This window comes from Protopterus annectens, chromosome 3.part0, assembly GCF_019279795.1.
Source record: "Protopterus annectens isolate FY-2018-M chromosome 3.part0, PAN1.0, whole genome shotgun sequence".
In the NCBI taxonomy this organism is placed as follows: domain Eukaryota; kingdom Metazoa; phylum Chordata; order Ceratodontiformes; family Protopteridae; genus Protopterus; species Protopterus annectens.
Window position 1 is genome coordinate 400,231,442 of NC_056731.1, and position 26,331 is coordinate 400,257,772.

Consider the following 26,331-nt stretch of genomic DNA (forward strand, 5'->3'; position numbering starts at 1 on the left):
CTGAACAAAAGCTGTGTAAATGATTTGTAATGGTACATATACTGCCATTTAAAATATATAGTCTGGGGAACTGTGTATATTGAATAAGGGCACAAAGATGAATTGTAGGAATGAACACTGGGAAAGAGGAGAGGTGAAACATCGTAATGTACAGCAGATGAGGGAATGTAAGTGGAAGACAGTTGTAGCAGGAACACTAATCACATATCAACTTAGTACAGTACAGACTGCACAGTGAAAATGCATATTATGTGACTGTCAAACAAGGTGACATAATGGAGAAGATGTGTGATATAAGCATCCTGACAGGAACAATGGAGAGGACATCTATCAGGGATGTTATATACAATTGGGGTTGGGTGCATATTGTGAAGCTGTGCAAACTGATTTGCCTCAATATGACTGTAATGTCAGCAGAGGTCTCCAACAAGTGGGACACAGTTACAGGCTCATGGACAACAGTAAACAGATGCATGCACAATCATGGACAATATCAGAATAATACCACTAGTAATCTCATGTCTCTGACATAACAAAGGTGATTCTGAGTGATCATAGATGGTTCTGCATGAGCACACTTGTACAGCTATTATGACATGTCAGCAATCTATGAGCATAGTCTAGCACACCGTCCTGTCACTGTAATATCTGCTGGAGGCCTGGTTAAGTTCCACAGGATGACAGTGCTGTCATCATGCATGCCCTTGATGACCTCTTTGAGAACATCTAACAGATGTAACAGACATGGATACAGCATTAACAACTCACACATGTCTTTTGCACACAGCCAGGATATTATCAGTGTCCATTTAGAAAAGGTCTATATTTACTTGCTGGTCTACGGAGAGTCAGGATGTGTCTATACATGCATGCATCAAGTGCTGTCCCCCTAACACTCAGATTGATGCATGCTGATGTACATCCTTCTACAGGAACATATTCCATTTGGAAGGTGTGTTAAAGTGTGTATCCAACCTTGTCAGGTAGGTATATGCTCTAGACATGGATGTAACATTAACAACTCACACATGTCTTTTGCACACAGTCGGGATATTACTAGTGTCCATTTAGAAAATGTCCATGTTCACATATTGGTCTACCTCACAGATGATGAGAGTCAGGATCTGTCTCTACATGCATGCATCAGGTGCTGTTCCCCCCTAATACTCAGATGCATGCATGTTGATGTACACCCTTCTATGGGAATATATTCCATCTGGAGGGTGTGTTGAAGTGTGTATCCAACAATGTCAGGTAGGTGTATGTTCTGAGTCATGCTATAGGTGATCTGTTATGTTATCACATTTACTGACATTCTATCTGTGTGATAGGCCTGGATGAAGGTAAGACAATGCATACTGCCTAGGGTTTGGACAAAATCCCCCACTCAGGTATCATTGAGAAACTCTCCCAGCTGGTGATTAACCCTTACATCACTAGATGGTTAACCAGTTGGCTGACTGACAGAACACATGCTGTGAAAGTTGGTGAATCAACCTCTACCATTTGAGCTGTCAGCACTGGCGTACCCCAAGGATTAGTGCTGGGCCCTTTACTGTTTGCAATCAATTTCTCGACAGTTCAAGCTAAAGTACACAGCCTTTGGCTTACCAAGTTTGCCAATTATTGCATATTAGGTAAAATCTTTGAGTCCAATGATGTTAAAATATTACAGGAGGGGTTAACATGGACAAATGACTGCAGCCAAAGCCACACGGTCTACAAATACACACAAAATGTGTCATTACATTTCCGTTTTCCAAAGTAGAATTTCCCACTAATTCCAGCATTGACAACACACCCTATGTTCAAACCCAGTGGTACAAAACCTGGTAACACACATAAATAGCAATCTAAACTTCAATCACAGAGTTTCCACAGTGGTATGGAAAGGCTATGATGTGCACCTCATACGTCTGGGCATCGTATCCAGATCTGAAGATGTTATAACAGCATTGTGGTCAACCCTCATCAGAAGACTAATAGAGTATAATGCACTCTTTTGCATGTACCTCACCAGACACCTGCAGCAACTGGAGAAACCACAGGGGTTTCACACCCAGAAAATATAGGGCCTACAAACCATGTCATGATGTATGTGGATAGACTGTCATTGTCTTCTTCTTCTTCTTTTGGCTTTTCCCAGTTAGGGGTCACCACAACAGATCACCTGTCTGCTCATGATTGGCAGTACGGTGTCAAGTTGCCAGCCCGGCACCCAACCTTACACGGAAGGTACACACATGCACACACTCATACCTAGCACCAATTTAGAATATCCAATCCACCTACAGCATGTCTTTGGGATGTGGGAGGAAACTGGAGCACCCAGAGGAAACCCAAACAATCACAGGGAAGACATGCAGATTCCACACAGAAGGCACCCCAGCTGAGGATCGAACTGGAGAACCTCTTGCTGTGAGGCAGCAATGCTAACCACTGCACCACCGAGGCCGCCGATAGACTGACATTGTAATCTGTATCATATAGGATGAGGTGACTTGTACCTGACCTACATACCAGTCTCTAACCCTGCCCTCATAGAAATACTTCACATCTGCAAATCAGCTATAGCTGATGACATCAGTAAAGTCTGGTGTGAGGAAAATGGTAGTAGCAGTGTCCTACAGGCTGGAGTAAAATGCTTTCTCTAATGTCAAGCAAGTGTACAAACACAAACACACACCAGTTGACTGCAGTGAGAATAGAACCCCTACCCAAGTATACTGACTAGAGAAGTCTGTATTTAAGGAAAGTCCCACACCACAAGTCTGACTTGGAGAGTATCAGACAACAGTTTATGGGTGATGACATCAGCAGTGTCTGGTGAGGAGAAGATGGCAACATCTGTATCCCACATACTGGTGTAAAATGCTCTCTCTAATATCAAGCAAGTTCACAAACACACACACACACACACACACACACACACACACACACACACACACACACACACACACACACACACACACACACACACCAGTTGACTGCAATGAGATTAGAACCCCTACCTAACTAAGGTCACAGATTAGAGCACTCAGTATTTTATGCAAGTGCTATTGCACAAGTCTGACTTTTACAAGGCTGCAGAACAACTTATAGTGGATGACATCAGCAGTGGATGTTGGAGAAAAGATGTTGAGAGGCCTGCATGAAATGGATGTGTAGGCATGTGCAAGTGTCAAAATATTGGTAATCCAGGTAATCCATGGGATTGGAGAAGTAAATGCAGAATACACACTTACGATCTTTTGACTACACACACACACACACACACACACACACACACACACACACACACACACACACACACACACACACAAACATACATGCACAGACACACACACACACACACACACACACACACACACACACACACACACACACACACACACACACACACACACACACACACACACACACACACACACACACACACACACAAACATGCACACACATGCACACACACACACACACACACACACACACACACACACACACACACACACACACACACACACACACACACACACACACACCTCCCAGATGACTGCAATGAGAACAGAAGCCCTGCCTATCTAAGCACACAGACTAGAAAGCTCTGTATTTTACACAAGTGCCACAGCACAAGTGTGATGTTTGCAAGTCTGCAGAACAACTTATAGTGGATGACATCAGCAGTGGATATTGGAGAAAAGATGTCAGGAGGCCTGCATAAAATGGATGTGTAGGCATGTGCAAGTGTCAAAATGTTGGCAATTCATGGGATTGGAGTGGTAACCACAAAATACACACTTATGCTCTTCTTATTATATAGACACACACACACACACACACACACACACACACACACACACACACACACACACACACACACACACACCTTCCAGTTGACTGCAATGAGAACAGACCCCTACGTATGTAAGTACTCTAATGAGAACTCTGTATTTTACACAAGCAACATAGCACAAGTTTGACTTTTATAAGGCTACAGGACATCTTACAGTGGATGACATTGGCAGTGGATGTTGAATTGAAGATGTTGGGAGACCAACATGAAATGAATAACTAGCATGTTACCAGACTGATGAGTGTGCAATGTGTAGTATTTGGTGGTAGTATTTCCAACATGCAGGTGTACTTTAAGCGACATCTTTACAAACTATATGCAAACAGGTGTCCACATTACTACAAGTAATGGAAAATTTGAATTTGTATTGTCATTATAAAGATGTATACATGTGTTATTTATTTATGTAATGTAGTTGATATATTTGTGAACAACTACTGAGAGACCAGGGTTTCAGTCCATGGGGGGAGTCAACAGATGGCTGCACTGTAAGCATGTGTCATTTTCTTAGATAGTGCCTTCATTTTGTTTGTGTTTCCAGATGCAGAAAAATGGCATTAACACTAAATGGACAAAACAAAAGTAATACATGCTATTGTCCACTTTGCAAAGTGTACCACCAAGCAGCGGGTTTGTGCGACGGCTAGTAAAGTGTTTGCACATGCAAGATATACATTTTGACCACTTTCCTTATTTGCACATAGTTAAGCAGTGAGCAAAAGCATGCCTCATTGCTAAAATTCTGAGAGTTCTCAGCATTCAGAGTATGAAACACATCAAATGCTTAGCTGACTCTGTGGCTGCAGGTGTAAATGCACTGACACATTTCGTTTGGAGCCTAGATGATACTGGGACCAAATCCAGGTGTATGTGATACTTTTAAAGAAGTAGTGATAATGCAATGAAATTAGTCTTTATACTGCATTCACCTTGTGTTAATGTGTGTTGACGTAGCGCACCTTGTTTTAGTGGTATTGCGCGGAGGTTACCACATCACAGAAGAGCTGTTCACCATTGTTCAACATTGGTGCACCCTGCCAAACTCCACGCAAACATAGAAACCAAAAAACCAAAAAGTGAAGGGCTTAATTTGGGGATTTTTGTTACTTATGTGTGTTGTGTGTGATTCTATTTTTTGACCATATTATAGGTGTTAAATTGGGTAGATAGGAAAGTGGTGAAATGGGGGGCAAGCAGGGGGAAGAACAAAAGGAAAGCAATATAGGAATATGCAGGAGGGTGGGAGGAAAGAACTATAGCTATCCATTTCTTCAACAGTGTAAAATGAAAATATGTACAGAATATTAGTTGAATTTGGACTGTCACCTCCACAAAGAGGGGTGACAGCAAAACAATCATGTTGTATTGCCAATTGTACCAAATCAAATGTGTCAAGAAGACCCAAGTGTGAAATGGACAGCTATGTATGAGATGATATTTTTTCGTGCGACAGGTACCCATTTTTTTTTTTTACTTCAGTAAGAGAGGAATGCTAGGTAAGGCAGTTTGGTATTTCTGGGTCAGGTAAGTTGGGTAGTTGAGGAAGCAAATGCAAACAGGACAAACAAGACAAGACACAGTGATAGTGAGGGACACAAAAGGTTGGGGGACACCATGATTGGGTGAAGGAGGGGACAATGCAAACCCATGCCCATCAAACATGGGGACAGTGAGCATCTAATCCTCACCCACAAGACTGTCATCACCATCCCCTTACCCCACTGGCTGCTGGAGTGCTTGATGTCTCTTCCTCCTATGGACCATGAGGGAGAGGAGCCTCTCCATCTAGCATAGGCATACACCAATGGTGCTGTGCATGACCTTATGCACCAACCCTGGAATCTCCTGGTAGGTGATGAAATCCCCAACTCCACCAGTACTCTTGGAGGGTACCACAGCATCAGCTGCCTTGGTAGTGATACCTGAGGGCAGAGGTAGTGCAGGGGTAGCAGCGGCAGTACTCCCAAGTTGGGTTTCAGATGTGCTGGGTGTTGGTGCCAGAGCCAGTGTAGCAGGGACAGGCTGAGCCACTTGGATTGGCCTACCCCCCCTGTGCTGTGAAGCATTTAGTGATTTGTTACAGATGACATGGAGACATTTTGAAGACATGTAATGGAAAATAAAAAAAGAGATAAGGGTTGGGGTGAATGAAAACAAAGAGATAAAATTAGTACCATCACATGTGACATACAATGCATTATGACAATAATACAACTATTTTATTTGAAGTTTTACATGTAAGTATACTTCCTAACAACTGCAAACTATAATTACAAATTGCTCAAAGTAATCCTTGCAATGTGCAGGTATTGCACATATGCTTGGTCCAATTATACAGATTAATGTTAACAGCAGGGCACTTATGCCACTTGTGTAGAATTAAATTTCTGTAATATTATTAAAGAATTGCAGTATGTTATACTTGTTACTCATGTTATTTGAACCCACATTGCCTGACTACAATCTTACACTTGACTCCTAATGTTGGTTTGTAGCTACAGAATGATCCATGCACACTTGCTTTTACAGGTAGGATATGCATGCTTACTTTGCTACTACTCTATAGAAAATAAAATTTTCTTTAAATTTTAAAGATACAATAAGACTTCTGTTGTGCTGAATACATACCACTTGCTTCCCTCAGTCCATCTAGATGCTCAGCATGGGCATGCCTATTTGCATCTACTTCAGAATTAGCTGTGAAAAGAAAGGGAAAGAAAAGAAAAGAAAAGAAAGTAGGAGCATTATCCATACCAGTCTTGCCTATATTTACATTCTATGTATTATAAATTCTCTTTATTAGCATACTTACACAACTTGGGATGTTGCTAGTTAGGAACTCATCCAACCACTGGTTGAGTGTATCCCTCTTGCACCTTTTTAGGTCATTGAAGTGGGATGTCAGTTGCACTGGCTACAACCTTTTCTAGACTATTACAAGCCTCAGACTTGTACTGGGAGCTAGAATAGTCCCCTGCAAAAACCTTTGGCTGTGCCACTTTACCAGGAGTCCAGTAAATAGTCTGGACTCCTGAACACCCCACTTCTGTGCCCTAAATTTGGCACCTTCCCTTCTAACACCAGAAATATCTAATCCTAAAGCAGTGCAATTGCAAATAATGATTTCCTACCAATTCCTGTTATTACATTTACTGGTAGTGCACAAACCCGAGCAATGATGCCAACCACATGTGTGCGATGTTAAATAGAGAGCAACAGTGCCAAACAGGGGGGAGAGCAGTTTTGGAAAATGTAAGGTTAATCTGATGCTTGACATTAATTTGAAGGGTATGTGCTGCTGTAACTGTTAGGTGATTTAACTTTGCAGACATGCACTGGAGGCATAAATTTTATGACCTGACATGTTTGGCTTTATACACTGCTAACATAGATTTTTACAGTGTGGGATACAAACTTACACATAACAGTCAAAACATTTCTTCCACAGTGGCAATTTTCCATGTTTGCCACAGAAGTGCTTCTCAGATATAATCATGAATTATTTATAACTACATATGACAGATTGAGGTGTTAACTATGTATGTATGTGTGTGACCTAACAAGATTTTTGTATATACATTAATTTGTGTATATGTCTTATTAAAGTGTGAAAGCCATCCAAGTCCAGATAGCAAAATTATAGTTGCAGAAAAATAGTAGACAGTATACCCTCAGTCATACATCTAAATCTTCAAAACACAGTAAGGGAGTCTTATCCCTCATACATATAATACATATCAGATCCACTATTTATAATTATGTATAAATTCTTATAAGTGATAATTAATGTAATGTGAAATGGAACAACAGCAAAATTGTCTGGAATTGTCTGTATTAGAACACAGGGGTATGTGCATGGCAGCTTTACACTTACACCTGTTGCCACAGGAATACAGAAGTAACACTTGGATATTTTGCCATTCATTACTATAAACTGAAATGTCACAATAGTAAAAACATGTTCCACTTCTGTATTAGAACCCAGGACCATCTGCAGTACAGCCCTACACTTACACCTGCCACCAGAGGAATAGTTAAATAACAGTTGGATATTTCCCCATTCATTATTAACTTCTGTGCGTTAACTGCCATGCAGTGCCACTTATCGTGTTTACATGATGCCCGACATGCAGTTGATACCATATATCCATTTTGAAATTGTTAACTGTCTGCTTCTTCTCTGCAGGTGTTCAATGGCTACAGGTGTTGGGGAAGCTTGCTAACCACCTCCCAATGTCACTTAGTGGTGTTTCTCGATGGAAAGCAAAAACTGCAACAATCTATCCTTTTTGACATTTAGACTGTCTATGCCCTGTCTGCAGATGTTCTATCTGCTTCCTGTGTGGGCCACTAATCCAGGTTTGGGCACTGCTAAGTGTCAAGCAAATGAGATAAGCAATGCTAAACGTGGCAATTATTATATTTCTCCATTTCCCCTGTTTGTGGTAAGCCATGCACGGCACAAATAACTGGCATTAGAAAAAAAAAACAAAAAAAAGGGAACATTCGGAGAAAGGAATAAAAGAAATCTATTAAATAAATAACACTACAAAAATACATGTTGGTAAAGATGAAATATATTTACATATGTCTGGATTTTAAATCTTACTCCAATGAACCTTCAAATCACAGTAAGGATGTTTTATCCCTCTTTGCCACAGAAGCTGCTTTGCAGCAGAGAATGAAAATCATTGTACATACAAGCAACTGCAATATCATTCACAGTATTAACAAAACATATGACAGTTGTACACTTCTGAGTTGTCTGTACATGTATTAATTTCAGATGTAGTTCACTGAGTGATCACACAACCATTTATGACTATTGCTTGCAGAAATGCAGCTCCATCTTATCTCCCTGTTTTGGTGCTCATTCTTCCCTTATCTGACCAGTAATCTGAAACATGCAATATGTAAGGCATTCTGTATCATTGTCCTTAAAATGTGTGAGGATATTAAATGGCAATAATATATACACATGTCAAGAAATGAAGGGGAGGTCGGATGCGACTGAACAGAAACTGTGAAATTTGTGCTGCTTACTTATATTTAAAACCTTAATACAATTACTTCTACACTTTGTAAGTCTAACCTGGCTGACACACCCACCGGATGTAAGGAGTCTGAATTGCTGTTGTGTTTTCCTTCTCCCTACCAGTAATCATTTGCAGTTGCAATCCATTAGCAACAAACACCGAGGGAGTACCTACAATATGTTTATCTCTGCTACACAGAGCCAAGTATTTGGGATTCAGTAGTTCTAATGTGTTCACACATCATCTGCATCTTCACCATGCTCACAGCCCTGAATCTACACCATAAAAAGGGAACCATGTAGATAGGGAACCTGAAGGTGAGGAGACTTGTTTATGTGGATAACACAGAAGAAGATATTAGTTTGGGATTTATCTGCACAAAAGACTTCTGATCTTGGTAAGGTATGATTGCATTGTTCAGCTCTATACTGGATATGCTCACATGTTACTAAGAAAAATCACATATATATGTATATATATATATATATATATATATATATATATATATATATATATACGCATTACCTAATGCTAGTTATTTTTTTATTTAACATTTGCTAGCCAGGAAAGTCTGACTTGGAATTAAGCCAATTTTCAGCGGAGGCCAGGGGAGAAATCCTCCAGATGCATGTCTTTGTAACATGGGAGGAAACCCACATGAATGCAGGGACAACATGCAGACACCGCACAGGCAGCACTCTAGCTGAAAATCAAACCGGAGAACCTCTTGCTGTGAGGTGACAATGCTACTGCTGCACCAATGCTACTCTGTATACACATCTTAGAAGTTTTCTGATGGCATTGGCATATTTGTCAGGGCATTTTACTTTCTCAGATGCATAGCCTTATTAACTGTCATCACAAGTGGTAATGTTGCAACTGTTTTCCTCTTTACACTTTTCTATTGTTATTTCAGTGAAATGTAAATGTCCTGTATTGTCAATGACATAGGGGTGTTAGCCTTCTAGTGTGGCCCATAGACATCTTTAGGGGAGTGCTGGCCATAGGTAGACATGACTGGCAATTGCATAAAATTGAAAGTTCTGTGGTAAATGTGTACACATGTTTTTGGACAGTCTATTTGATAGCACTTTGAGCAGTTCACTGATGGTTTGTAAGCAAAATGTGTCATTTGGCGGTTGTTTTGGGGGGTGGGGGAGCCAAGTTCCATTTCTGATGACACAGACAAAATTGTTTGTACAGATGTTTGCTTTGTTAATGTTACTCTCCTTGTTTTGGATCCAACCTTGCTTTGGGTGTAATTGTAATATGTTACAAGCACATAAATCCTTTTTTATGTTTGAATAGCTTGCCTGTTTTTTGTTTCTTCAGGGGTAATATTGAAAAACTACATTTTATGTGTTATATCTAACGTTAATTTTATTTATGTGATACAACAGTATGTGTATTATCCTTCTTTTGTGTTTTATGTCACCTAGGACTATGCCAGCCAGGCCTCCCAATCCCCACAAACCCCCTTTCAGTGACCCTGAGAATTAATTGATTGTCGAAGCATTTAGGTGACATGGTGCCTTTCCGATTGAGAGGGGACATGGATATATGTCTGTCAGTATGCAAATCTGGCAGCAGATAGTGGCTGATGTAAACTCTGTAGGTGGCCATTGCAGGACATATGATCAGGTGTGGCATAGAGCCACTGACATGATTTCATTGACCAGGAGGAGACCAGCTGCACTGGCATGTGATCAGATGGCTACTGGGGGGGGTGTTACAGACCCACCACTGACACCAAATGAAGAGTTCCTGTCCACTGTCAGGGATCCAGAGAGCTCAGATGAAAGTGCACAACAGCATGTAATTGACGTTGGTGCTGCTGTTTCAGGCAGAAAAAGTATGTCACAGGAGGAGCTTACAGGTAGGCTTACCTATCTCAGTTGTTAAATACTTTTTCCATAGTAAACTTTTGACAGCAATAGTTAAGTTCTGTTTAACACAAATTTGTTTGGAGGGGGGTGGTTGTAAATTGATACAGTTCACAACACATTTTGGTTGATGACACATGGGCTTGGGGTGGAAGTTTTTGTTAAAAGTATCATTAATGTACATATGAAGGGCAAAAAGATTAACCCTCTGTGTTACTGTTAATTGTGATGATGGTGTCCTTACCTTTTGCTTAACTTCTTCCAGGAGCATCCTCCATCGGGACCCTAGAGTCATCTACATATGGTAAGCCAAACATTTGTATGTCAGTACTGATGAGCAGTTCAAAGAATTATTTATTTTATCTACTGTATATGTGTGATGTGGGGGTCGGGACTGCTGTGTGTATTCCTGCATTGTCTGTAATGGTGGGACCACTGATAGTTTTTAGCATATATTGGACTATAGTAGTGTAGGTATTACTTTCTTTCCTGTATTTGTTGCTTATTATCACAGGTGATCCTGGCCTTGGATGTGTAGGACTCTTGCCACCTGATGTCAGAGTATCAGCAGACTCTAATGATGATGGTAGCTAAATACAGGCACAGTCGGGGGGGGTGCAGAGGTTGAATCTGACACTGAGGTTGACATTCAGCCATCCCCTGTAATTCCATCAGACAGAGCCAGTAAGCCTTCACCAACCCATTTTAGTGATCCCTCAGATGTTGGACAGGTGGAGCAATAGACACTCAGTCAGGGTAGTGTGGTTACTGTGACTACAGTGCTTGTTGACTCTGGCCATAGCCAAAGTGTGGCCAAGGTGCCACCCAGGAGGATTGTTAGGGGTGCTTGGAGGATGCCTACTGTCCATTGTCCACTTGATCCAGGTGTGTCTTCCCATGTCACTCAATGTATGTTTAGGGCCATTATGGAGGCACAGGCACGTTACAATAGGTCTTCCAGAGAAATGCTTAGGGTTGTAGATGTGACACAGGCTGATACGCATGACTGTCTCCACCATGTTGCCAATTCAATGGGTCAGATGAATGACATGGAGGACCGGGTGGTATCTGTGATGGAATGTCTGCTGGGAGGGAAACAGCCTCCATGTGACCATAGATCAGCCACATCATCCAATGTTAGTCTGTGTGGCCATGCCCAATCATGCTCTGATATTAGCGCTACTTCCACTGTTCCATCAGTGGTTGAGGTGTGGCAGAGGTTGTAGTCAATAATGGGTCTAATGAGAGTTGAGTAGTGGGGAACAATGACCTCTTTTTTTCCTGGATCAGAACCCTTTTGTGATGAGGTGTGCCAAGTAGAAGGATTTCCTGACTACTCTGGTGATGTGATTATCAAAGGAGAGACTACTGTCCACCAGTGTCCCAAGGTCACTTATCACACCTTTGGTGCTGAGTGGACCGCCGCCTATGTGGTAGGTCATGGGTACAGAGTTTTTACCAAAGGGGATGACAATGCACTTTTTGGCATTGAGCTTGAGGCCATGGCTCTGACACCAGGCATCAGTCTCAGTGAGGCCCTTTTGTAGGATGTCCATGTTGTTTGGGGACTCAATTATGGCACCTAATTTGCAGTCATCTGTGAACTTTGTCAGCCAGAGGCCCTCTGTGTTAGCCCGTACTTCAGAGAAGTAGATCCCAAACAGGAGAGGACCCAAGACTGAACCCTGTGGTACTCCACTTGTCACAGGTTTGAAGTCAGATTTGGAGTCTGCAACTTTTACAGTGTGGGTTCTGTCAGTGAGCCAGTTGGCAACCCATCTTGTGATGTATGGATTTATACCCAGTTTAGTGAGTTTATCTATGACTCTAGAATGGGGGATGGTGTTGAAGGGTTTGGCAAGATCAAGATAGGCTGTGTGAACTGCCTTATCCTTGTCTACGGCTTTGGTGACTGTTTAAAAGAAGTCGATCAGGTTCAGGAGACATGATCTGCCCTTCACAAACCTGAACTGGGTGGGGTCCAGAGTTTGGAGGTTACCAATGTCCTTGTTTATGAGTTCCATGATGATACGTTCCATAGCCTTGCAAACCAGGTTGGTCAGGCAAATAGGGTGATAGTTCCCAGGGTCTGTGGTGGCTCCACCTTTGTGGAGTGGTATAACTGTTGCTGTGCACCATTCTGTGGGTACAAAGCCTATTGTGAGGCTATGATTGAACATGGTGCTTATGTGGGGGCCAGTTCATTCTGAAGTTCGTGTAGAATGCAGCCTGGGATGTTGTCCGGTCCCATGGATGCTGATTTCTTGACTTTGGAGAGTGCAGTTTTTACCTGCTGAGTTGTGATTTCAGTGGCACTACATTCTTCCGGTATGGATATGGGCCCTTTCGGGGGTGAGGGGAGGGGTAAAGTTAGCACTGAACCTATCAGCCAGGATGTTAGCAATATCAGTTGGTTCCATAATTTCCATGTCATTGTGCTGTAACTCAGAGCAGATCTGGGTGTTGCCATTGAGATTCTTGACATAGCTATAGAATGCTTTGTGGTTGTCCTTAGAGTCAGTGACAATCTTGTTTTCATAGCTGGCTTTGGAGGATTTTATGAGGGATCTCAGCTTCTTACTGAGGCTGACCAGGGAGCTCCTCCACTCATGGGATTTTACTCTCTTTTGCAACAGTTTCTTACTTCTGTTGTAGAGTTTGTTTATAGCAGAGGACCATCAGATTGGCTTCCTTTTTTTGGAGGTTAGCTTCTTTGTTCTGTTAGGGATAGCACGATCCATGTGTTCATGTAAGTGCTTAAAGAGTGCATTTGTATAAGATCTGGCAGTTGTAACTGTATTTGTTCATCTGCATGGGTGTCATGAAGTTGGCCACTTCTGTCTTAAGAAGCATGAAGTTGGCTTTGGAAATCTTTTTTACAGTAATTTCCTTAATGGGGGGTGGGGGTGGGATGTGGATATCGATGGTGATTAGCTTATGGTCGGATCTAACCAACAAGGAGTTGACTTCAGGTGTGGAACACCAGTCACTCATGTTGGTAATGACTAGGCCTAGGATATTATTGCCCCTGGTGGGGGGGTGGATAAGTTGATCCAGGGCATTGGAGTTTATGATATCTAGAAGTCATTGAGTGAAGGAGTTGGTACATGAGTAGTTTTCCCAGTTAATGGTGGGGTAGTTGAAATCACCCATTATTAGGGTGTTTGGTTGAACCCTAATATTTTCTAGTATATCAAGAAAAGAGGAGTGGGAATCCTGGGACATGATGGGAATCTGAAGCAAGCTACAATATGTTTTGCAGTTTTGCCCAGATTTAGTTGCACTTGGATAATTTCAGATGTTTTTTTTACAGTGAGCTGATCAAAGGAAGGACACTCAGCAAACTCGGAGCTACAATATATAACATTAAGTATCCTGTTTTTTGTTTATTTTGTTCTTTATTTCTTTGTTGTTTATAGCACTTTGTGTACTGGGTATTTTTTCTAGCTAGTTTCACTGTGTGTGAGGTATTAACTGGAAATTGTCCACTCTTATTAAGTATCTGTTGGGTTGTTTGTTTATGATAACTTGTTGCAGTTAAACTCTTTTTTTCTAGTGGCTCCTTTAGCTGTTTAAAACTTTCATTTAAAGGCTCACTGCTGCTTTTCAGCTGTGAGTAACATTTCTGCAGTTTGTTCTAAGTAGTGGGGATATTTGTAGCATTTCCATATTCAGGCTTGTATTTGGGCCTAGTGTTTGTGGAGGCTGTGTGTCTGAGCACATAATTCAGGGACATCTTGTTTTAGCCAAAGCCATCAGGCATTTCAGTGAGAGAGAATTGTTTGAGGTCATTGGCTGACTGAGGTCTCCTGGACTACAGCTTAGACTAAGCACCTCATTGGTTCTTTTGAGATTTCTTTCTTAAAAGCTGTCTCAGGTTTCAACTTTCTGTTACCTAAGAAGCTCACTTGTGAGTGTTCAGCCATTTTACAGTGAGCTGATCGAAGGAAGGACACTCAGCAAACTCGGAGCTACAATATATAACATTAAGTATCCTGTTTTTTGTTTATTTTGTTCTTTAATTCTTTGTTGTTTATAGCACTTTGTGTACTGTGTATTTTTCTAGCTAGTTTCACTGTGTGTGAGGTATTAACTGGAAATTGTCCACTCTTATTAAGCATCTGTTGGGTTGTTTGCTTATGATAACTTGTTGCAGTTAAACTCTTTTTTTCTAGTGGCTCCTTTAGCTGTTTAAAACTTTCATTTAAAGGCTCACTGCTGCTTTTCAGCTGTGAGTAACATTTCTGCTGTTTGTTTCCCACCCTCCCTCACTGTTGGTATAGTGTTTTTATAGTTGGTGGCTTTGCAGTTGCCCGCCCCTAGTGTACATTTGATCTGGGACCCTCCTTCCAGTCTAGTGTCATTACCTCATTCTACCCAGTACAGGGAGAGCATTTGAGAAGGCCAATCAGCTTAGTTTCTGCTACTCCTTTCTCTCTTTCCTTTCTCTCTTTCCAAAAAAAAAAAAAAAAAATGTATCTGCTTTTACTGTATTTGTGTTTTTTCCTACTTTATTTTGCTTTTGCGTCATCTTAAAAGTACTCAATTGTATTTATTACTGCTTGGTGTAACTCATTGTAAGCCTTTTAGTTTAAGCACCTGGGCTTCAGACCAGTTTTACATTAGGAAGGTTTGTGGTCTGCACTGTAGTGGCAGAACAGGTAGCTTGCATCCTTCTAAGTTGGGAACTGCTGATTGAGGGCTCAGTGTCTGTTATTCTAAAAGTGTATTAATTCTGGTTTAAGCACTTGGGCTTGAGGCCAGTTATTTTACATTAAGAGGGTTTGTGTTCTGCACTCTTGTGGGAGGAGAGGCTGGACTCTGTCCTTCTGAGCTGGGAATTTCTGGTTAAAGCTTATAGTGCCTGCATATTTGAACTGCTTCTTATTGAAATTGGTGCACCTCATTTGCTGTAGCATAGACTAGATCCAAGCCTGCTGAATCTAGCTTTGTTTGTATAACTTGAGCACTAATCCAGGCATTCTTTAAAGTATTCAGTTGTATTTATTACTGCTGGTAGTAACTTGATTAAAGTGTAGCTATAATTTCTAAGTCTTTTGGATTAAGCACTTGGGCTTCAGACCAGTTGTTTTACATTAGGAAGGTTTGTGGCCTGCACTGTGGTGGCAGGACAGGTAGCTTACATCCTTCTAAGTTGGGAACTGCTAATTGAGAGCTCAGTGTCTGTTATTCTAAAAGTGTATTAGTTCTGGTTTAAGCACTTGGGCTTCAGGCCAGTTATTTTACGTTAAGAAGGATTGCGGTCTGCACTCTTGTGGGAGGAGAGGCTGGACTCTGCCCTTCTGAGCAGGAAATTTCTGGTTAGAGGCTTATAGTGCCTGCATATTCTAACTATTTCTTACTGAAATTGGTACACCTTGTTTGCTGTAGCATAGACTAGATCAAGGCCTGCTGAATCTAGCTTTATTTGTATGCTTGTTGTTTGTTTATTTCCCTGAAACGCTAATTCCACCTAAAACGCGGCCTTTTAGCACTTCTGTGGATCCCTAGTGATATCTGCATTGCTTACTGTACTTATTTCCTTGTTTCACTTGAAAGAAAGTTACTGTTTGTCATTTTTGCATTTAAGTTACCTGTAACACATTGCATTTAAGTTACCTGGCACTTGCTCACTAAAGCAATTATATAAGTCAGCTCTAAAAATTAAAAGCACTACACCCTCACAAACTCCCTTGAGTGCCTTGTTCCCCATTGGCCCTTTTTTTCAATTATAAAGGAATTCCCAATACTATTCTAGCATGTCCAAAGGTCAGTTGTCAATCTCCTCTCCGGTCCAGCTGGTGAATCTGGGAATCTTGAGGCAATGTTACAACTGCCTCATGTACACAGACAACCCTCTCCTCCTCCCAACAAATTCCAACACATGTGAGAGATGCAAACATATAGCCAAACTGGAGGCTAAGCTCTCTCAACTCAGTACTGGCATAACCAGTCAGGAGGAGAAGGAAACCACACTCACTACAATTCCAGTCTCACATAGACCTACCACGACAACAAACCAAACACATAAACACACAAAAACATACTGAGGCTCTAAATAAAAATCTGCCTAAGCAGCAGAGACCTCCAAAGCAGACACCCAAGCAACCACTACCCCAAAACAAAACACGTGCAACACATAGCTCACAAAGCCAGTGTGCCAAACAGTCACAGCCCTTAAGGCTAAACAACACACCTGATACACTTGTAATAGGTGACTCTATCGTCAGGCACACTGGCGTCCCGCTCACCAGGCTGAACAAGGAGAAGGTCACGGTGAGCTGCCTGTCGGGCGCTAGGATCCGCCACATAACACAAGCACTCAGGTCACTCCAAGGCAAGTACAAATATGACTCAGTCATTGTCCATGCTGGTGTGAATGACCTGAGACGCACCTCCCTGGACTACATGAAAAGAGACATAGAGGAGCTCTCTGAGCATGTAGCCCAGGCCGGTATGACCCTGACCTTGAGTAGCATCTAACCCTCACCAAGAATGATGCCACAATATGAAGACAAGATGATCAATTTCAACAATTGGCTTAAGTGTTGGTGTCATTCAAAGGGGATCCAATGCCTGTCAGCCTGGGATGACATGCTCGACAAGCCACGATGCTTCGCTAGGGACGGCTTGCACCTGTCACCCTGGGCTTTCGGATATTGGCAAAGGCTCTTGCTACCCCATAGTGCCTTTTTAGGCAAGGCTCAAAAGACAAACCCACCTCCATAGGTATCACAAGGGATAAGAAACTAAGAGTAATGCTACTCAACGCCAGAAGTCTAAACCTCAAGATGCACGCACTCAAAACTCTCCTTAGCATGGAGAACATCGATATCTGTGCAGTAACAGAAACCTGGTTCAAGGCTCCCGAGAGCACACCAGCACTACCAGGTTATACCTCATACCATGCTTTTCGGCCCCAAACCTTGGACCGAACTACAAAAGGAGGGGGAGTATCAATATTCGTCAAAGATACCCACACCTCCAGGTTGGTGGCACAGCACGAAGCATCAGAGACTATCCATGTGCAACTAACTGTGGGTAAAACTGCCTTCCAGTTTATAGCCTGCTACAGACCACCCTTCCAAACACAGGAACCCCACTTGGCCTTCCTGAGAATACTGGAAAATATGAAGGTCTCTCCAAACACCATTATATTGGGCGACTTCAACTACCCAAACATAGACTGGGAGCATTACTCTAGCTCCAACACCCTAGCCCAAAGGTTCCTAGAATTTATAAACTCAAATGCTATGGAAAAACTTGTTACCACTCCCACAAGAGGGGAAAACATACTGGACCTGATCATCACCAACATGGGGACACTATGCTCCAGACCAGAAGTGTATCCCTCACTGGTAAGATCAGACCATAAACTAATCTCACTGGATATTCACATCCCGACCCCACCCCTGCCCAGAAAACCACAGTGAAAAACTTCTCTAAAGGAAATTTCACACGCCTCACAACCGGCGAAATCCTTCAAAGCCCCCGGGCCTGTGGAAAATACGGCCCAGACCACAGAATCCTTTACAAACGCATTCTATGAACACCTTCAGGAATGCATGGATCATGCAATCCCAAATAAAACCAAGACCCAATCCTCCAAAGGCAGACGTCCTGTCTGGTGGACCCCAGCCATAAACAAACTATACAATAGAAGGAGGAAGCTACTACATGATAGAGCAAAATCCCAAAAGAGAAGGCATCTCTGATCAGTATTAGCAAAAAACTACGGGCACTCATAAAATCGTCTAAGGCCAGCTTCGAGAGAAAAATTGCACAGGACACTAAGGATAATCACAAGGCTTTCTTTAGTTATGTTAGGAACCTGGGTGGGAATTCCCAGATATGCTCAGAATTAGTCCAAAATGAAAAAAAATACACCGAGCCCACAGACATTGCCAACATCCTAGCTGACAGGTTCAGTGCAAACTTCTCCCCTCTCCCCACCAAAGGGCAAATATCTATCCCAACAGAGTGCTGCCCCCTGACATCTCAGATGCTCAGGTAAGAGCCGCCCTCTCCAAAGCAAAAAACACAGCATCAATGGGACCAGATGATGTCCCGGGCTGCATCCTACATGAACTCCAAGAAGAGCTAAACCCAAACATAAAACTACTGTTCAATCTTAGCCTTACTACAGGATATGTACCCAAAGAGTGGCGTACAGCAACAGTGGTCCCTCTCCACAAAGGTGGTGCCTCAACGGATCCTGGAAACTATCGCCCCATAAGCCTGACTAGCTTGGTCTGCAAAGCTATGGAAAGGATCATCATGGACCTCATAAATAAAGATATTGGGGACCTACAGACACTGGATCCTACCCAGTTTGGCTTTGTTAAGGGCAGATTCTGCCTCTTAAACCTGGTTGATTTCTTTGAAACAGTCACCAAAGCCATTGACGAGGGGAAGGTGGTCCACACAGCCTACCTGGACCTCACAAAAGCCTTTGATACAATACCCCACTCGGGCATTATAGATAAGCTCACCAGCTTAAATATAAACCCCTATGTCACTAGATGGGTTGCAAACTGGCTCAAGGACAGAACCCACATGGTTAGAATTGCTGGAGCTATGTCAGACTCCAAACCAGTTACAAGTGGCGTCCCACAAGGCTCAGTCCTGGGACCTCTCTTGTTCGGTATATATTTCTCGGCGGTACAGGCCAACACGGAAGGACTGTGGCTGACCAAGTTCGCAGATGACTGCAAACTGGGCGCCATAATCAACTCTCCAGCCGACACAAGCATCCTCCAAAAGGGCCTCATAGAAACAGACAACTGGTGCCAGAGCCATGGCCTCAAGCTAAACGCCAAAAAGTGTATAGTTATCCCCTTTGGCAAAAACAAAATGCCCACAAATTACCACATAGGTGGTAATCCATTAAGTACAGAAGAAGTCATTAGGGACCTGGGGACCCAAGTTGATAGCCATCTCTCATTTGACAACCACGTGGCCAAAGTGGTTAGAAAAACATTTTATATAGCCCACCTAATCATGAAGGGATTCACATCTAGATCAGGGGAGGTCATCGTACCTCTTTACTCATCCCTCATCAGGCCCATAATTGAGTACAATGCCCCTTTTGGGATGTACCTTACCAGACACCTGCAGCAACTGGAAAGACCCCAAAAGTACCTCACCAAGAGGATCAAAGGGCTCAAACAGATGCCATATGCTGCCGGTTAAAGAAACTCCAGCTCTACTCAGTGGCATACCGCCTGCTCAGAGGCGATCTGTGCCTGACGTATAAAGCCATGTCCAACCCGGAATTAATGGACATGCTGCACCTCAGAAAATCCAAATCCCATCGAGCTCGCTCGAGAGACTTGAACCTCAGCACTGAAATAAATAGGACATGCTGGAGGGACAGATTCATAACCCAGAGGCTCCCTTCACTCTGGAATAAAATCCCAGTCCAGGTTAGGCAGAGTCCCACATTGACTCTCTTCAAGAGGAATCTTGATGAGTGGATGGGAGATCGTAGGTTTACCCCGGCTATCACTTCTGTGTCACTGTTAGACAGAGGCACAGTATACTAACCTCAAAAAAAGGCATAGCAAAATTAATTTAAAATGGGTGGCGAAAGCCAAACACACTCTGGCTAGGCTTATAAATGCCCTAGGGCAGATAGCCTAGTATGAACTTATGAACCTATGAACCTATGTATTATGCTGGGCAACTAGCCTGGAGGTGTGGTTATCCTTGATGAATATGGACACACCTCTGCCCTTGGTGTTCCTGTCCTGGTTAGATGGCCAAAAGGTATGGTATGAATTATATCCTGGTAATGCATGAGTGCTCTCTGGAGACTTGAACCAGGTTTCAGTCACTGGACAGATATTGATGTTCTCCATTTTAAGGAGTGCCTTGAGTCAGTGCATTTTGAGGTTTAGACTTCTAGCGTTGAGTAGCATTATCCTCAGTTTTTGCTTGCCTGTATCTATCATGGTGGTGGGTTTGTCATTTGAGCCTTGCCTAAAAAAGGCACCACAAAGGCAGCAAGAGCCTTGGCCAATATCCAGAATTCCAGGGGAACATCCGCAGGCCATATCTGGCTAAGCATAGTGGCCTGTCAACCATGTTGTCCCAGGCAGACATATACTGGATCCCCTTAGAATGACACCAGAAGCTTAGCCAATTGTTGAAATCAATCATTTTGTCCTTGTACTGTGGTATCATTCTGGGCAAAGGTAAGATACTACTCAGGGCTAGGGCCATACCTGCCTGGATTACAAGATCAGAGAACTCCTCCTTGTCTCTTTTCATGTAGTCCAGGGAGGTACGTCTCAGGTCATTCATACCAACATGGACAATGACTGAGTCATATTTGTACTGGTTGTGGAGTGACCTGAGTGCATGGGTTATGTGGCAAATCCTGTCACCTGACAGGCAGCTAACAGTAACCTTCTCCTTGTCTATTCTGGTGAGTGGAACATCAGTGTGCCTGAATATAGAGTCACCTATGACTAATGTGTTAGGTACGTTGTTCATAGGTTCATAGGTTCATACTAGGCTATCTGCCCAAGGGCATTTACAAGCCTAGCCCATAGTTTTGTGGCTTACGCCACCCCTTTAGTATGGGGAACTATACCCATTATTTTGCTGTGCCTCTGTCGAGCAGTGACACTGAGGTAATCCCTGTTTTGCCTTATGGGCTGTGGTTGAGTGGCACACTGAGTCTGTGTGTTATGTGTTTTTGGCTTGTGATGAGGGGTGGAGGTTGCTTGCATTTCTGCTTTGGAGGTCTCTGTTGCTTGGGCAGATTCTTATTGAGAGCCTCTGAGAATGTTTTGTGCATCTATGTGTGGGTTTTGGTGGTGTAGGTATAGTGGGACTATGTGATGAGTGTGGTGTGGTGTGGAGCAAGTGTTTACCTTCTCCTCCTGACTGATAAGTTCAGCCTTGGGTTGAGAGAGCTTTGCCTCCAGTTTGGCTAGATAAGTGCATCTCTCACAGGTTGTAGTGTTGGGTAGTAGGAGGAGAGGATTGTCAATGTACATGAGGCAATTGCTACATTGCCCCAAGATGCCCAGATTCATCAGGTAGACAGGAGAGAACACCGGGAGCTGTCCCTGGGACATGCCTGGGCAATCGTTTTTTTTTCCTCTAGACAAGTGAGGGAAGTAAGTACTAGAGTTGTTTCCTTGAAGTAACTTGAGAAAGATAAGTACAAACCATGTTAACCACTAGGTAATGAGAATGGTTGAGTGCTTCACTAATTTGTAGCTTATTTAGTGCTTCAGAGTTTTATACATCTTATTGTCCACAAATGCATGTTGATGCAAAAGATGTTATTCTATCAATTTTTAATTGAATTAGAGCAACATTTCAAATGTCTTCCTGATTTCAAGCCTTTATTCTGTCATTATTTTTGGCACTGGGTACATCTCTTCAGCAATGGAATTGAGAGTTATAGTAGTTGGTGTCCTACCAGCATTTATAAAACTACCTGAAAGAGAAAACCATCCCCCTAAGATTGGGCGCTTCAGCTGTTCTTACAAATCCCAGGTAAGCACCAAGTTTGGTCACTTTTGGCTGCTGATCTACCTTATTCATGTAAACTATCAGCTTTATACTAACAGGGTCATATCAGAGCCCTGTTTAGGTTAAACAGCAGAATCAGAAAATTAGTACATTTTTTCTTCTCATTTGTCCACGTCCACAGCAGCTTTTGTGAGGCCTCACATAGTTAAGGATGATTAAGGGGCCCCTGCAAGCTGGCTGTGTTGTTAGTTTTAGTGGACAGAATGTCCACCAGCAGAGTTTAACTAAACTAGGGAACTTTATCAGTGGTAAAATATTTAAAGGCATTGTGAAACTTTTGTTGGTTTGACAAACATGCTATAAAATATCAAGATAAGTTAACTTGCTGTGCCGGGGGCCCCTCAGGAACAGGGGTCCCCCAGCAACCACAGGGTTCACTGGTGCCTAAAGCCAGCTATATTCCCCCTCTGGCTCCTCACCTGTGTGTGGCTGTGATGACCTTGCCATTGGTGGTGGGATGTGTGCCCCTACCCTTGTGATCCTGATGAAGCTGTTTTTCCCAGATGCTGTTTTGAAGCATAGTACAGATGGTGAAGATTTCAGTACATGTATGCGGATGGTATTGCAGCGCTCCCCCAGATGTATGTAGGCACCAGAACCATGACTTTGACAGCCCAAACACACACTCTGTGATATCTCTGGTTTGAGCTTGTGCCCCATTATGGTTATCTTCAGCGTGCTTGTGCTCATTTCTGATGGGTGTCATCAGCCACAGTTCCAATGACCCTGTGGGATATCCCCCCTTAGTGAACATCTGATACAGTTGGGAGGTGTGCCAGACATATGGGTAGTGGTAACTGTCTGGGATACCGGCACACACACATTCAGGATGATTCCCTTAGCATTACCCACAGCTAAGCAGTTAATAGAGTGGAAGCCCTTTCTATTTATGTAGACCCTTTCCTGTTCCCTGGGTGGTGCCTTGATTTCTATATGTGTATAACCTATGGCACCCAGTACATCAGGGTAGTGTGCTACAAGGTAGAACTACTGCATGTTTGTAGCCCTGTCCTCAGAAGTATGGGGAAAATATATGTGGTCACTGGTATGTTGGAGCATAGCATTCAGCAATTGATGCAGGATCCTGGATGCAAATGCCTGTGACACCCACAGTATGTCCCTTGTTGGTCTCTGAAAGGTTTCTGTAGCTAAAATTCTAAGTGCTACACATACCTTTATGTCCACTGGTATTGGTTGCCCTTGCTTCACCCTGGGTCTAAATTAAGGACAACAGAGGTTGCAGAGTCACTGTATGTGTCTCTATCCACCCTGTAGCTCTCTACAATTTCCACATCATGCAGATTGTGATAAGTTAAATGGGGTCTGAAAACTCTTCTCCTTCTTGGCCGTGGTCTATTAGCAGCAGCAGCAGCAGCATAGACTTCAGCCTATTGCACATACACATGAATTAAAGCAACAGCAGCCTCTAACATTCTTTATGTGCAGACTCCTTTCCAAGGCTGTATTCCATTAGGTATTGGAATTCACAGGGGGAAACCAGCACTGAGTCTACATGGTTGCTTTATAGCTTGTTGAATAGTACCTCCTCTTGGATCAGTTGATTAGCATACAGTTTAGCTGAATATGCTGTACTTACCATGCCACAGTGTTTACCATGGTTGTGCAGTTCTACATATTCTGTAGAGCTACTAAGTGAATACAAACCAGTGTGCTACCATGTGCTTGTCACACAGCAATGAGCACATGGTCTTAGCGGACCATGTAGGATTTATTGAATCTGCCCAGTGATGTATTTCAGTTTATTTTGCTTCATTTTGAGTGGCAACAAAAAAAGTACTACTAGATTAGTTAAGGTATAACATCTCTGTTAATGTACAGTGAACAAATGTTTTAAGATCAGATGAACTATACCAATGACATTACAAAATGTTAAGCAATATAGCAAATATTAGACTTGTCTCTTTTGTTATAAAGTCTTAAATGCACATGCAGTTTAGCTTACCTACAGTAAAGAAAATCTATATAAAACTCAGTTAATTATCTTCTGCTGTTAGTGGATTATACATTACCTATGGTATTTCTCCAGGTCTTTAAAAGAAGAGCTATGTAAATAACCATGGTCATACTACTATAGTGATCTTCTTTGTATGTGAATTATAATAAACATCATAATTTTGCCTTCATGTCAGAAGTGTGAATGATATGTGATCAGCTCTAATGTGTGAACACAAAAGACTTTAATTTCTAATCACAATTAAAATAAAATTTGTAACGCCTAAAATAACTAAAAGCTTGTGGCACTCTGACATGGGTGGCGCCATGTGTCCACCTTCACATCCTAGTACTTACATACACTAATTTGAAAATCACAGTAGCTCATGGTAAAGAGAAATTACCAAGATACGACAATCTCATTTTTTAATAGGAGTCATAGAAAGTGTACATTGGTCATCACATGTCAGAGTTTCAATCACTAATGCCTTACAATTAAGCCCAGTACCAAAAATTTGGGAGTCCTCAGTAATATATATGTATATGTATGCTACAGAAGAAAGTGGCTAAGGCTTAACCTTCACTTCTTTGTATCAGAGTTTTTCATACCACATAAAGAAAGTGTCTTGTGTATTTGAAAATCACAAGTTTTTGGTGAAAAATACATGCGCCTACAGTTTTCTCACTTGAGTGCAAAAATGCTAGGAATAAAAGTAGTTCTCCTGTAGCAAAATAAACATTACAACAAATAGCAGCTCAGCTGCGTGCATTCTTTTACCTGGAACAAAAGGTAGCATATGTAGCACTGGTGTATCTTTTCTTCTTGGCTTTTTTTGCTCATGTCCGTTATTTGGAGATCCATGATTGGTTTTATCTTTTACTTTCTCTTTAACATCACAACTTTTCAGGAGTTGTTTTGAAAGTTTTGTAATATCTGGACAGAATGTAAAACATACATGATCAAAATTAGTACTGAGAGTTAAGGCCACTTTTTTCTTTGTTACAAGCAAGCTGCAGAAACATAGTATTGAAATGTGGATTTTTTTTTTCATATTTTGCACACTGCTGGATAAACCTGCGCAAGATCTGTATGAATTAAAAATGTCAGGAAAACAATGAGTTAGAGACAGCATTAACTATAATCCAAAGTGTGTACCTAAGTTATAAGGATGAGGGGAACAACAGCTTTGTAGCAAATCAAATCCGATGATTAATCTCTGAAACTGGGAGAAAGATAAACTTGTTAGCAGGTCTTTAGCACAAGAACCAATCCTAAAATCAGTTATGGTGCTTGAAAATGCTTGGATTATACCTAAGCACTGTTAAGGTCCGTTCGTATGCTAAGGACTAAGTAGACAGTGCCAGATGGTAAAGAACACCAGCATCATTAGTTAAAACAGCTTTTAAATGCTGTAATATGATTTGATTTTATACACTCATACACAAAAAGCGTGGCAGAATAAAGTAGGTAATAACTTTAAAAATTGTTAGTTCTACACAGGAGTGTTTTGTTTCTGCCTGCTATTTGTCTGACAACATGAAGTCCTCTACCAGCTTTCAAAAGCTTTGAAAGACTGTAAAACATTTTGTGCTCCTATACTTTTTTCTGTAACTGATAATACATGGAGCAGTTAAAGCTCCATGCAGTACAAATAATTATGGCCAGATCATCAGTCCTAAACCCTTATTATATATTCTTGAAAATGGATGCCAAGATTCAGCTCTCAAGCTTCACTCTCAAATGAAGTTCTTGTCATCCATATCTCAAACACATAATAAGCTAGTAATAATCTGAGACCTGATCATAATTCTTAGCGATGATAGAGAGTAAAGATGCAAAGAAGTAATCCCCATCCTCGGCAGATAATTCTTCTGTCTCTTATTGTTAAATAGGCAGAGAGGGATATCAACGATACCCATTTTTTTACTCAGCAAAATTTATTTCAGTTATTCAGATATTACAGTGAACTTATTATAACATTTCTAGCATTTTATTTCATAATCAGAAGTAAAAAAGCACAAAAGTTCACAAACTGTAAAAAAAACAAAGTCAGGACTC

The 26,331-nt window shown here is 41.9% G+C and overlaps 1 protein-coding gene across 1 annotated transcript in view; it reads right to left on the reverse strand.

Moving 5' to 3' along the window:
• PPP1R17 (protein phosphatase 1 regulatory subunit 17) overlaps nt 1-26,331 on the reverse strand; it is a 211,984-nt gene that overhangs the window by 95,312 nt on the left and 90,341 nt on the right. Inside the window, exon 4 of the mRNA XM_044064850.1 lies at nt 25,051-25,206. Coding sequence (XP_043920785.1) covers nt 25,051-25,206 — 156 coding nt within the window. The remainder of the gene's footprint in view (nt 1-25,050; nt 25,207-26,331) is intronic.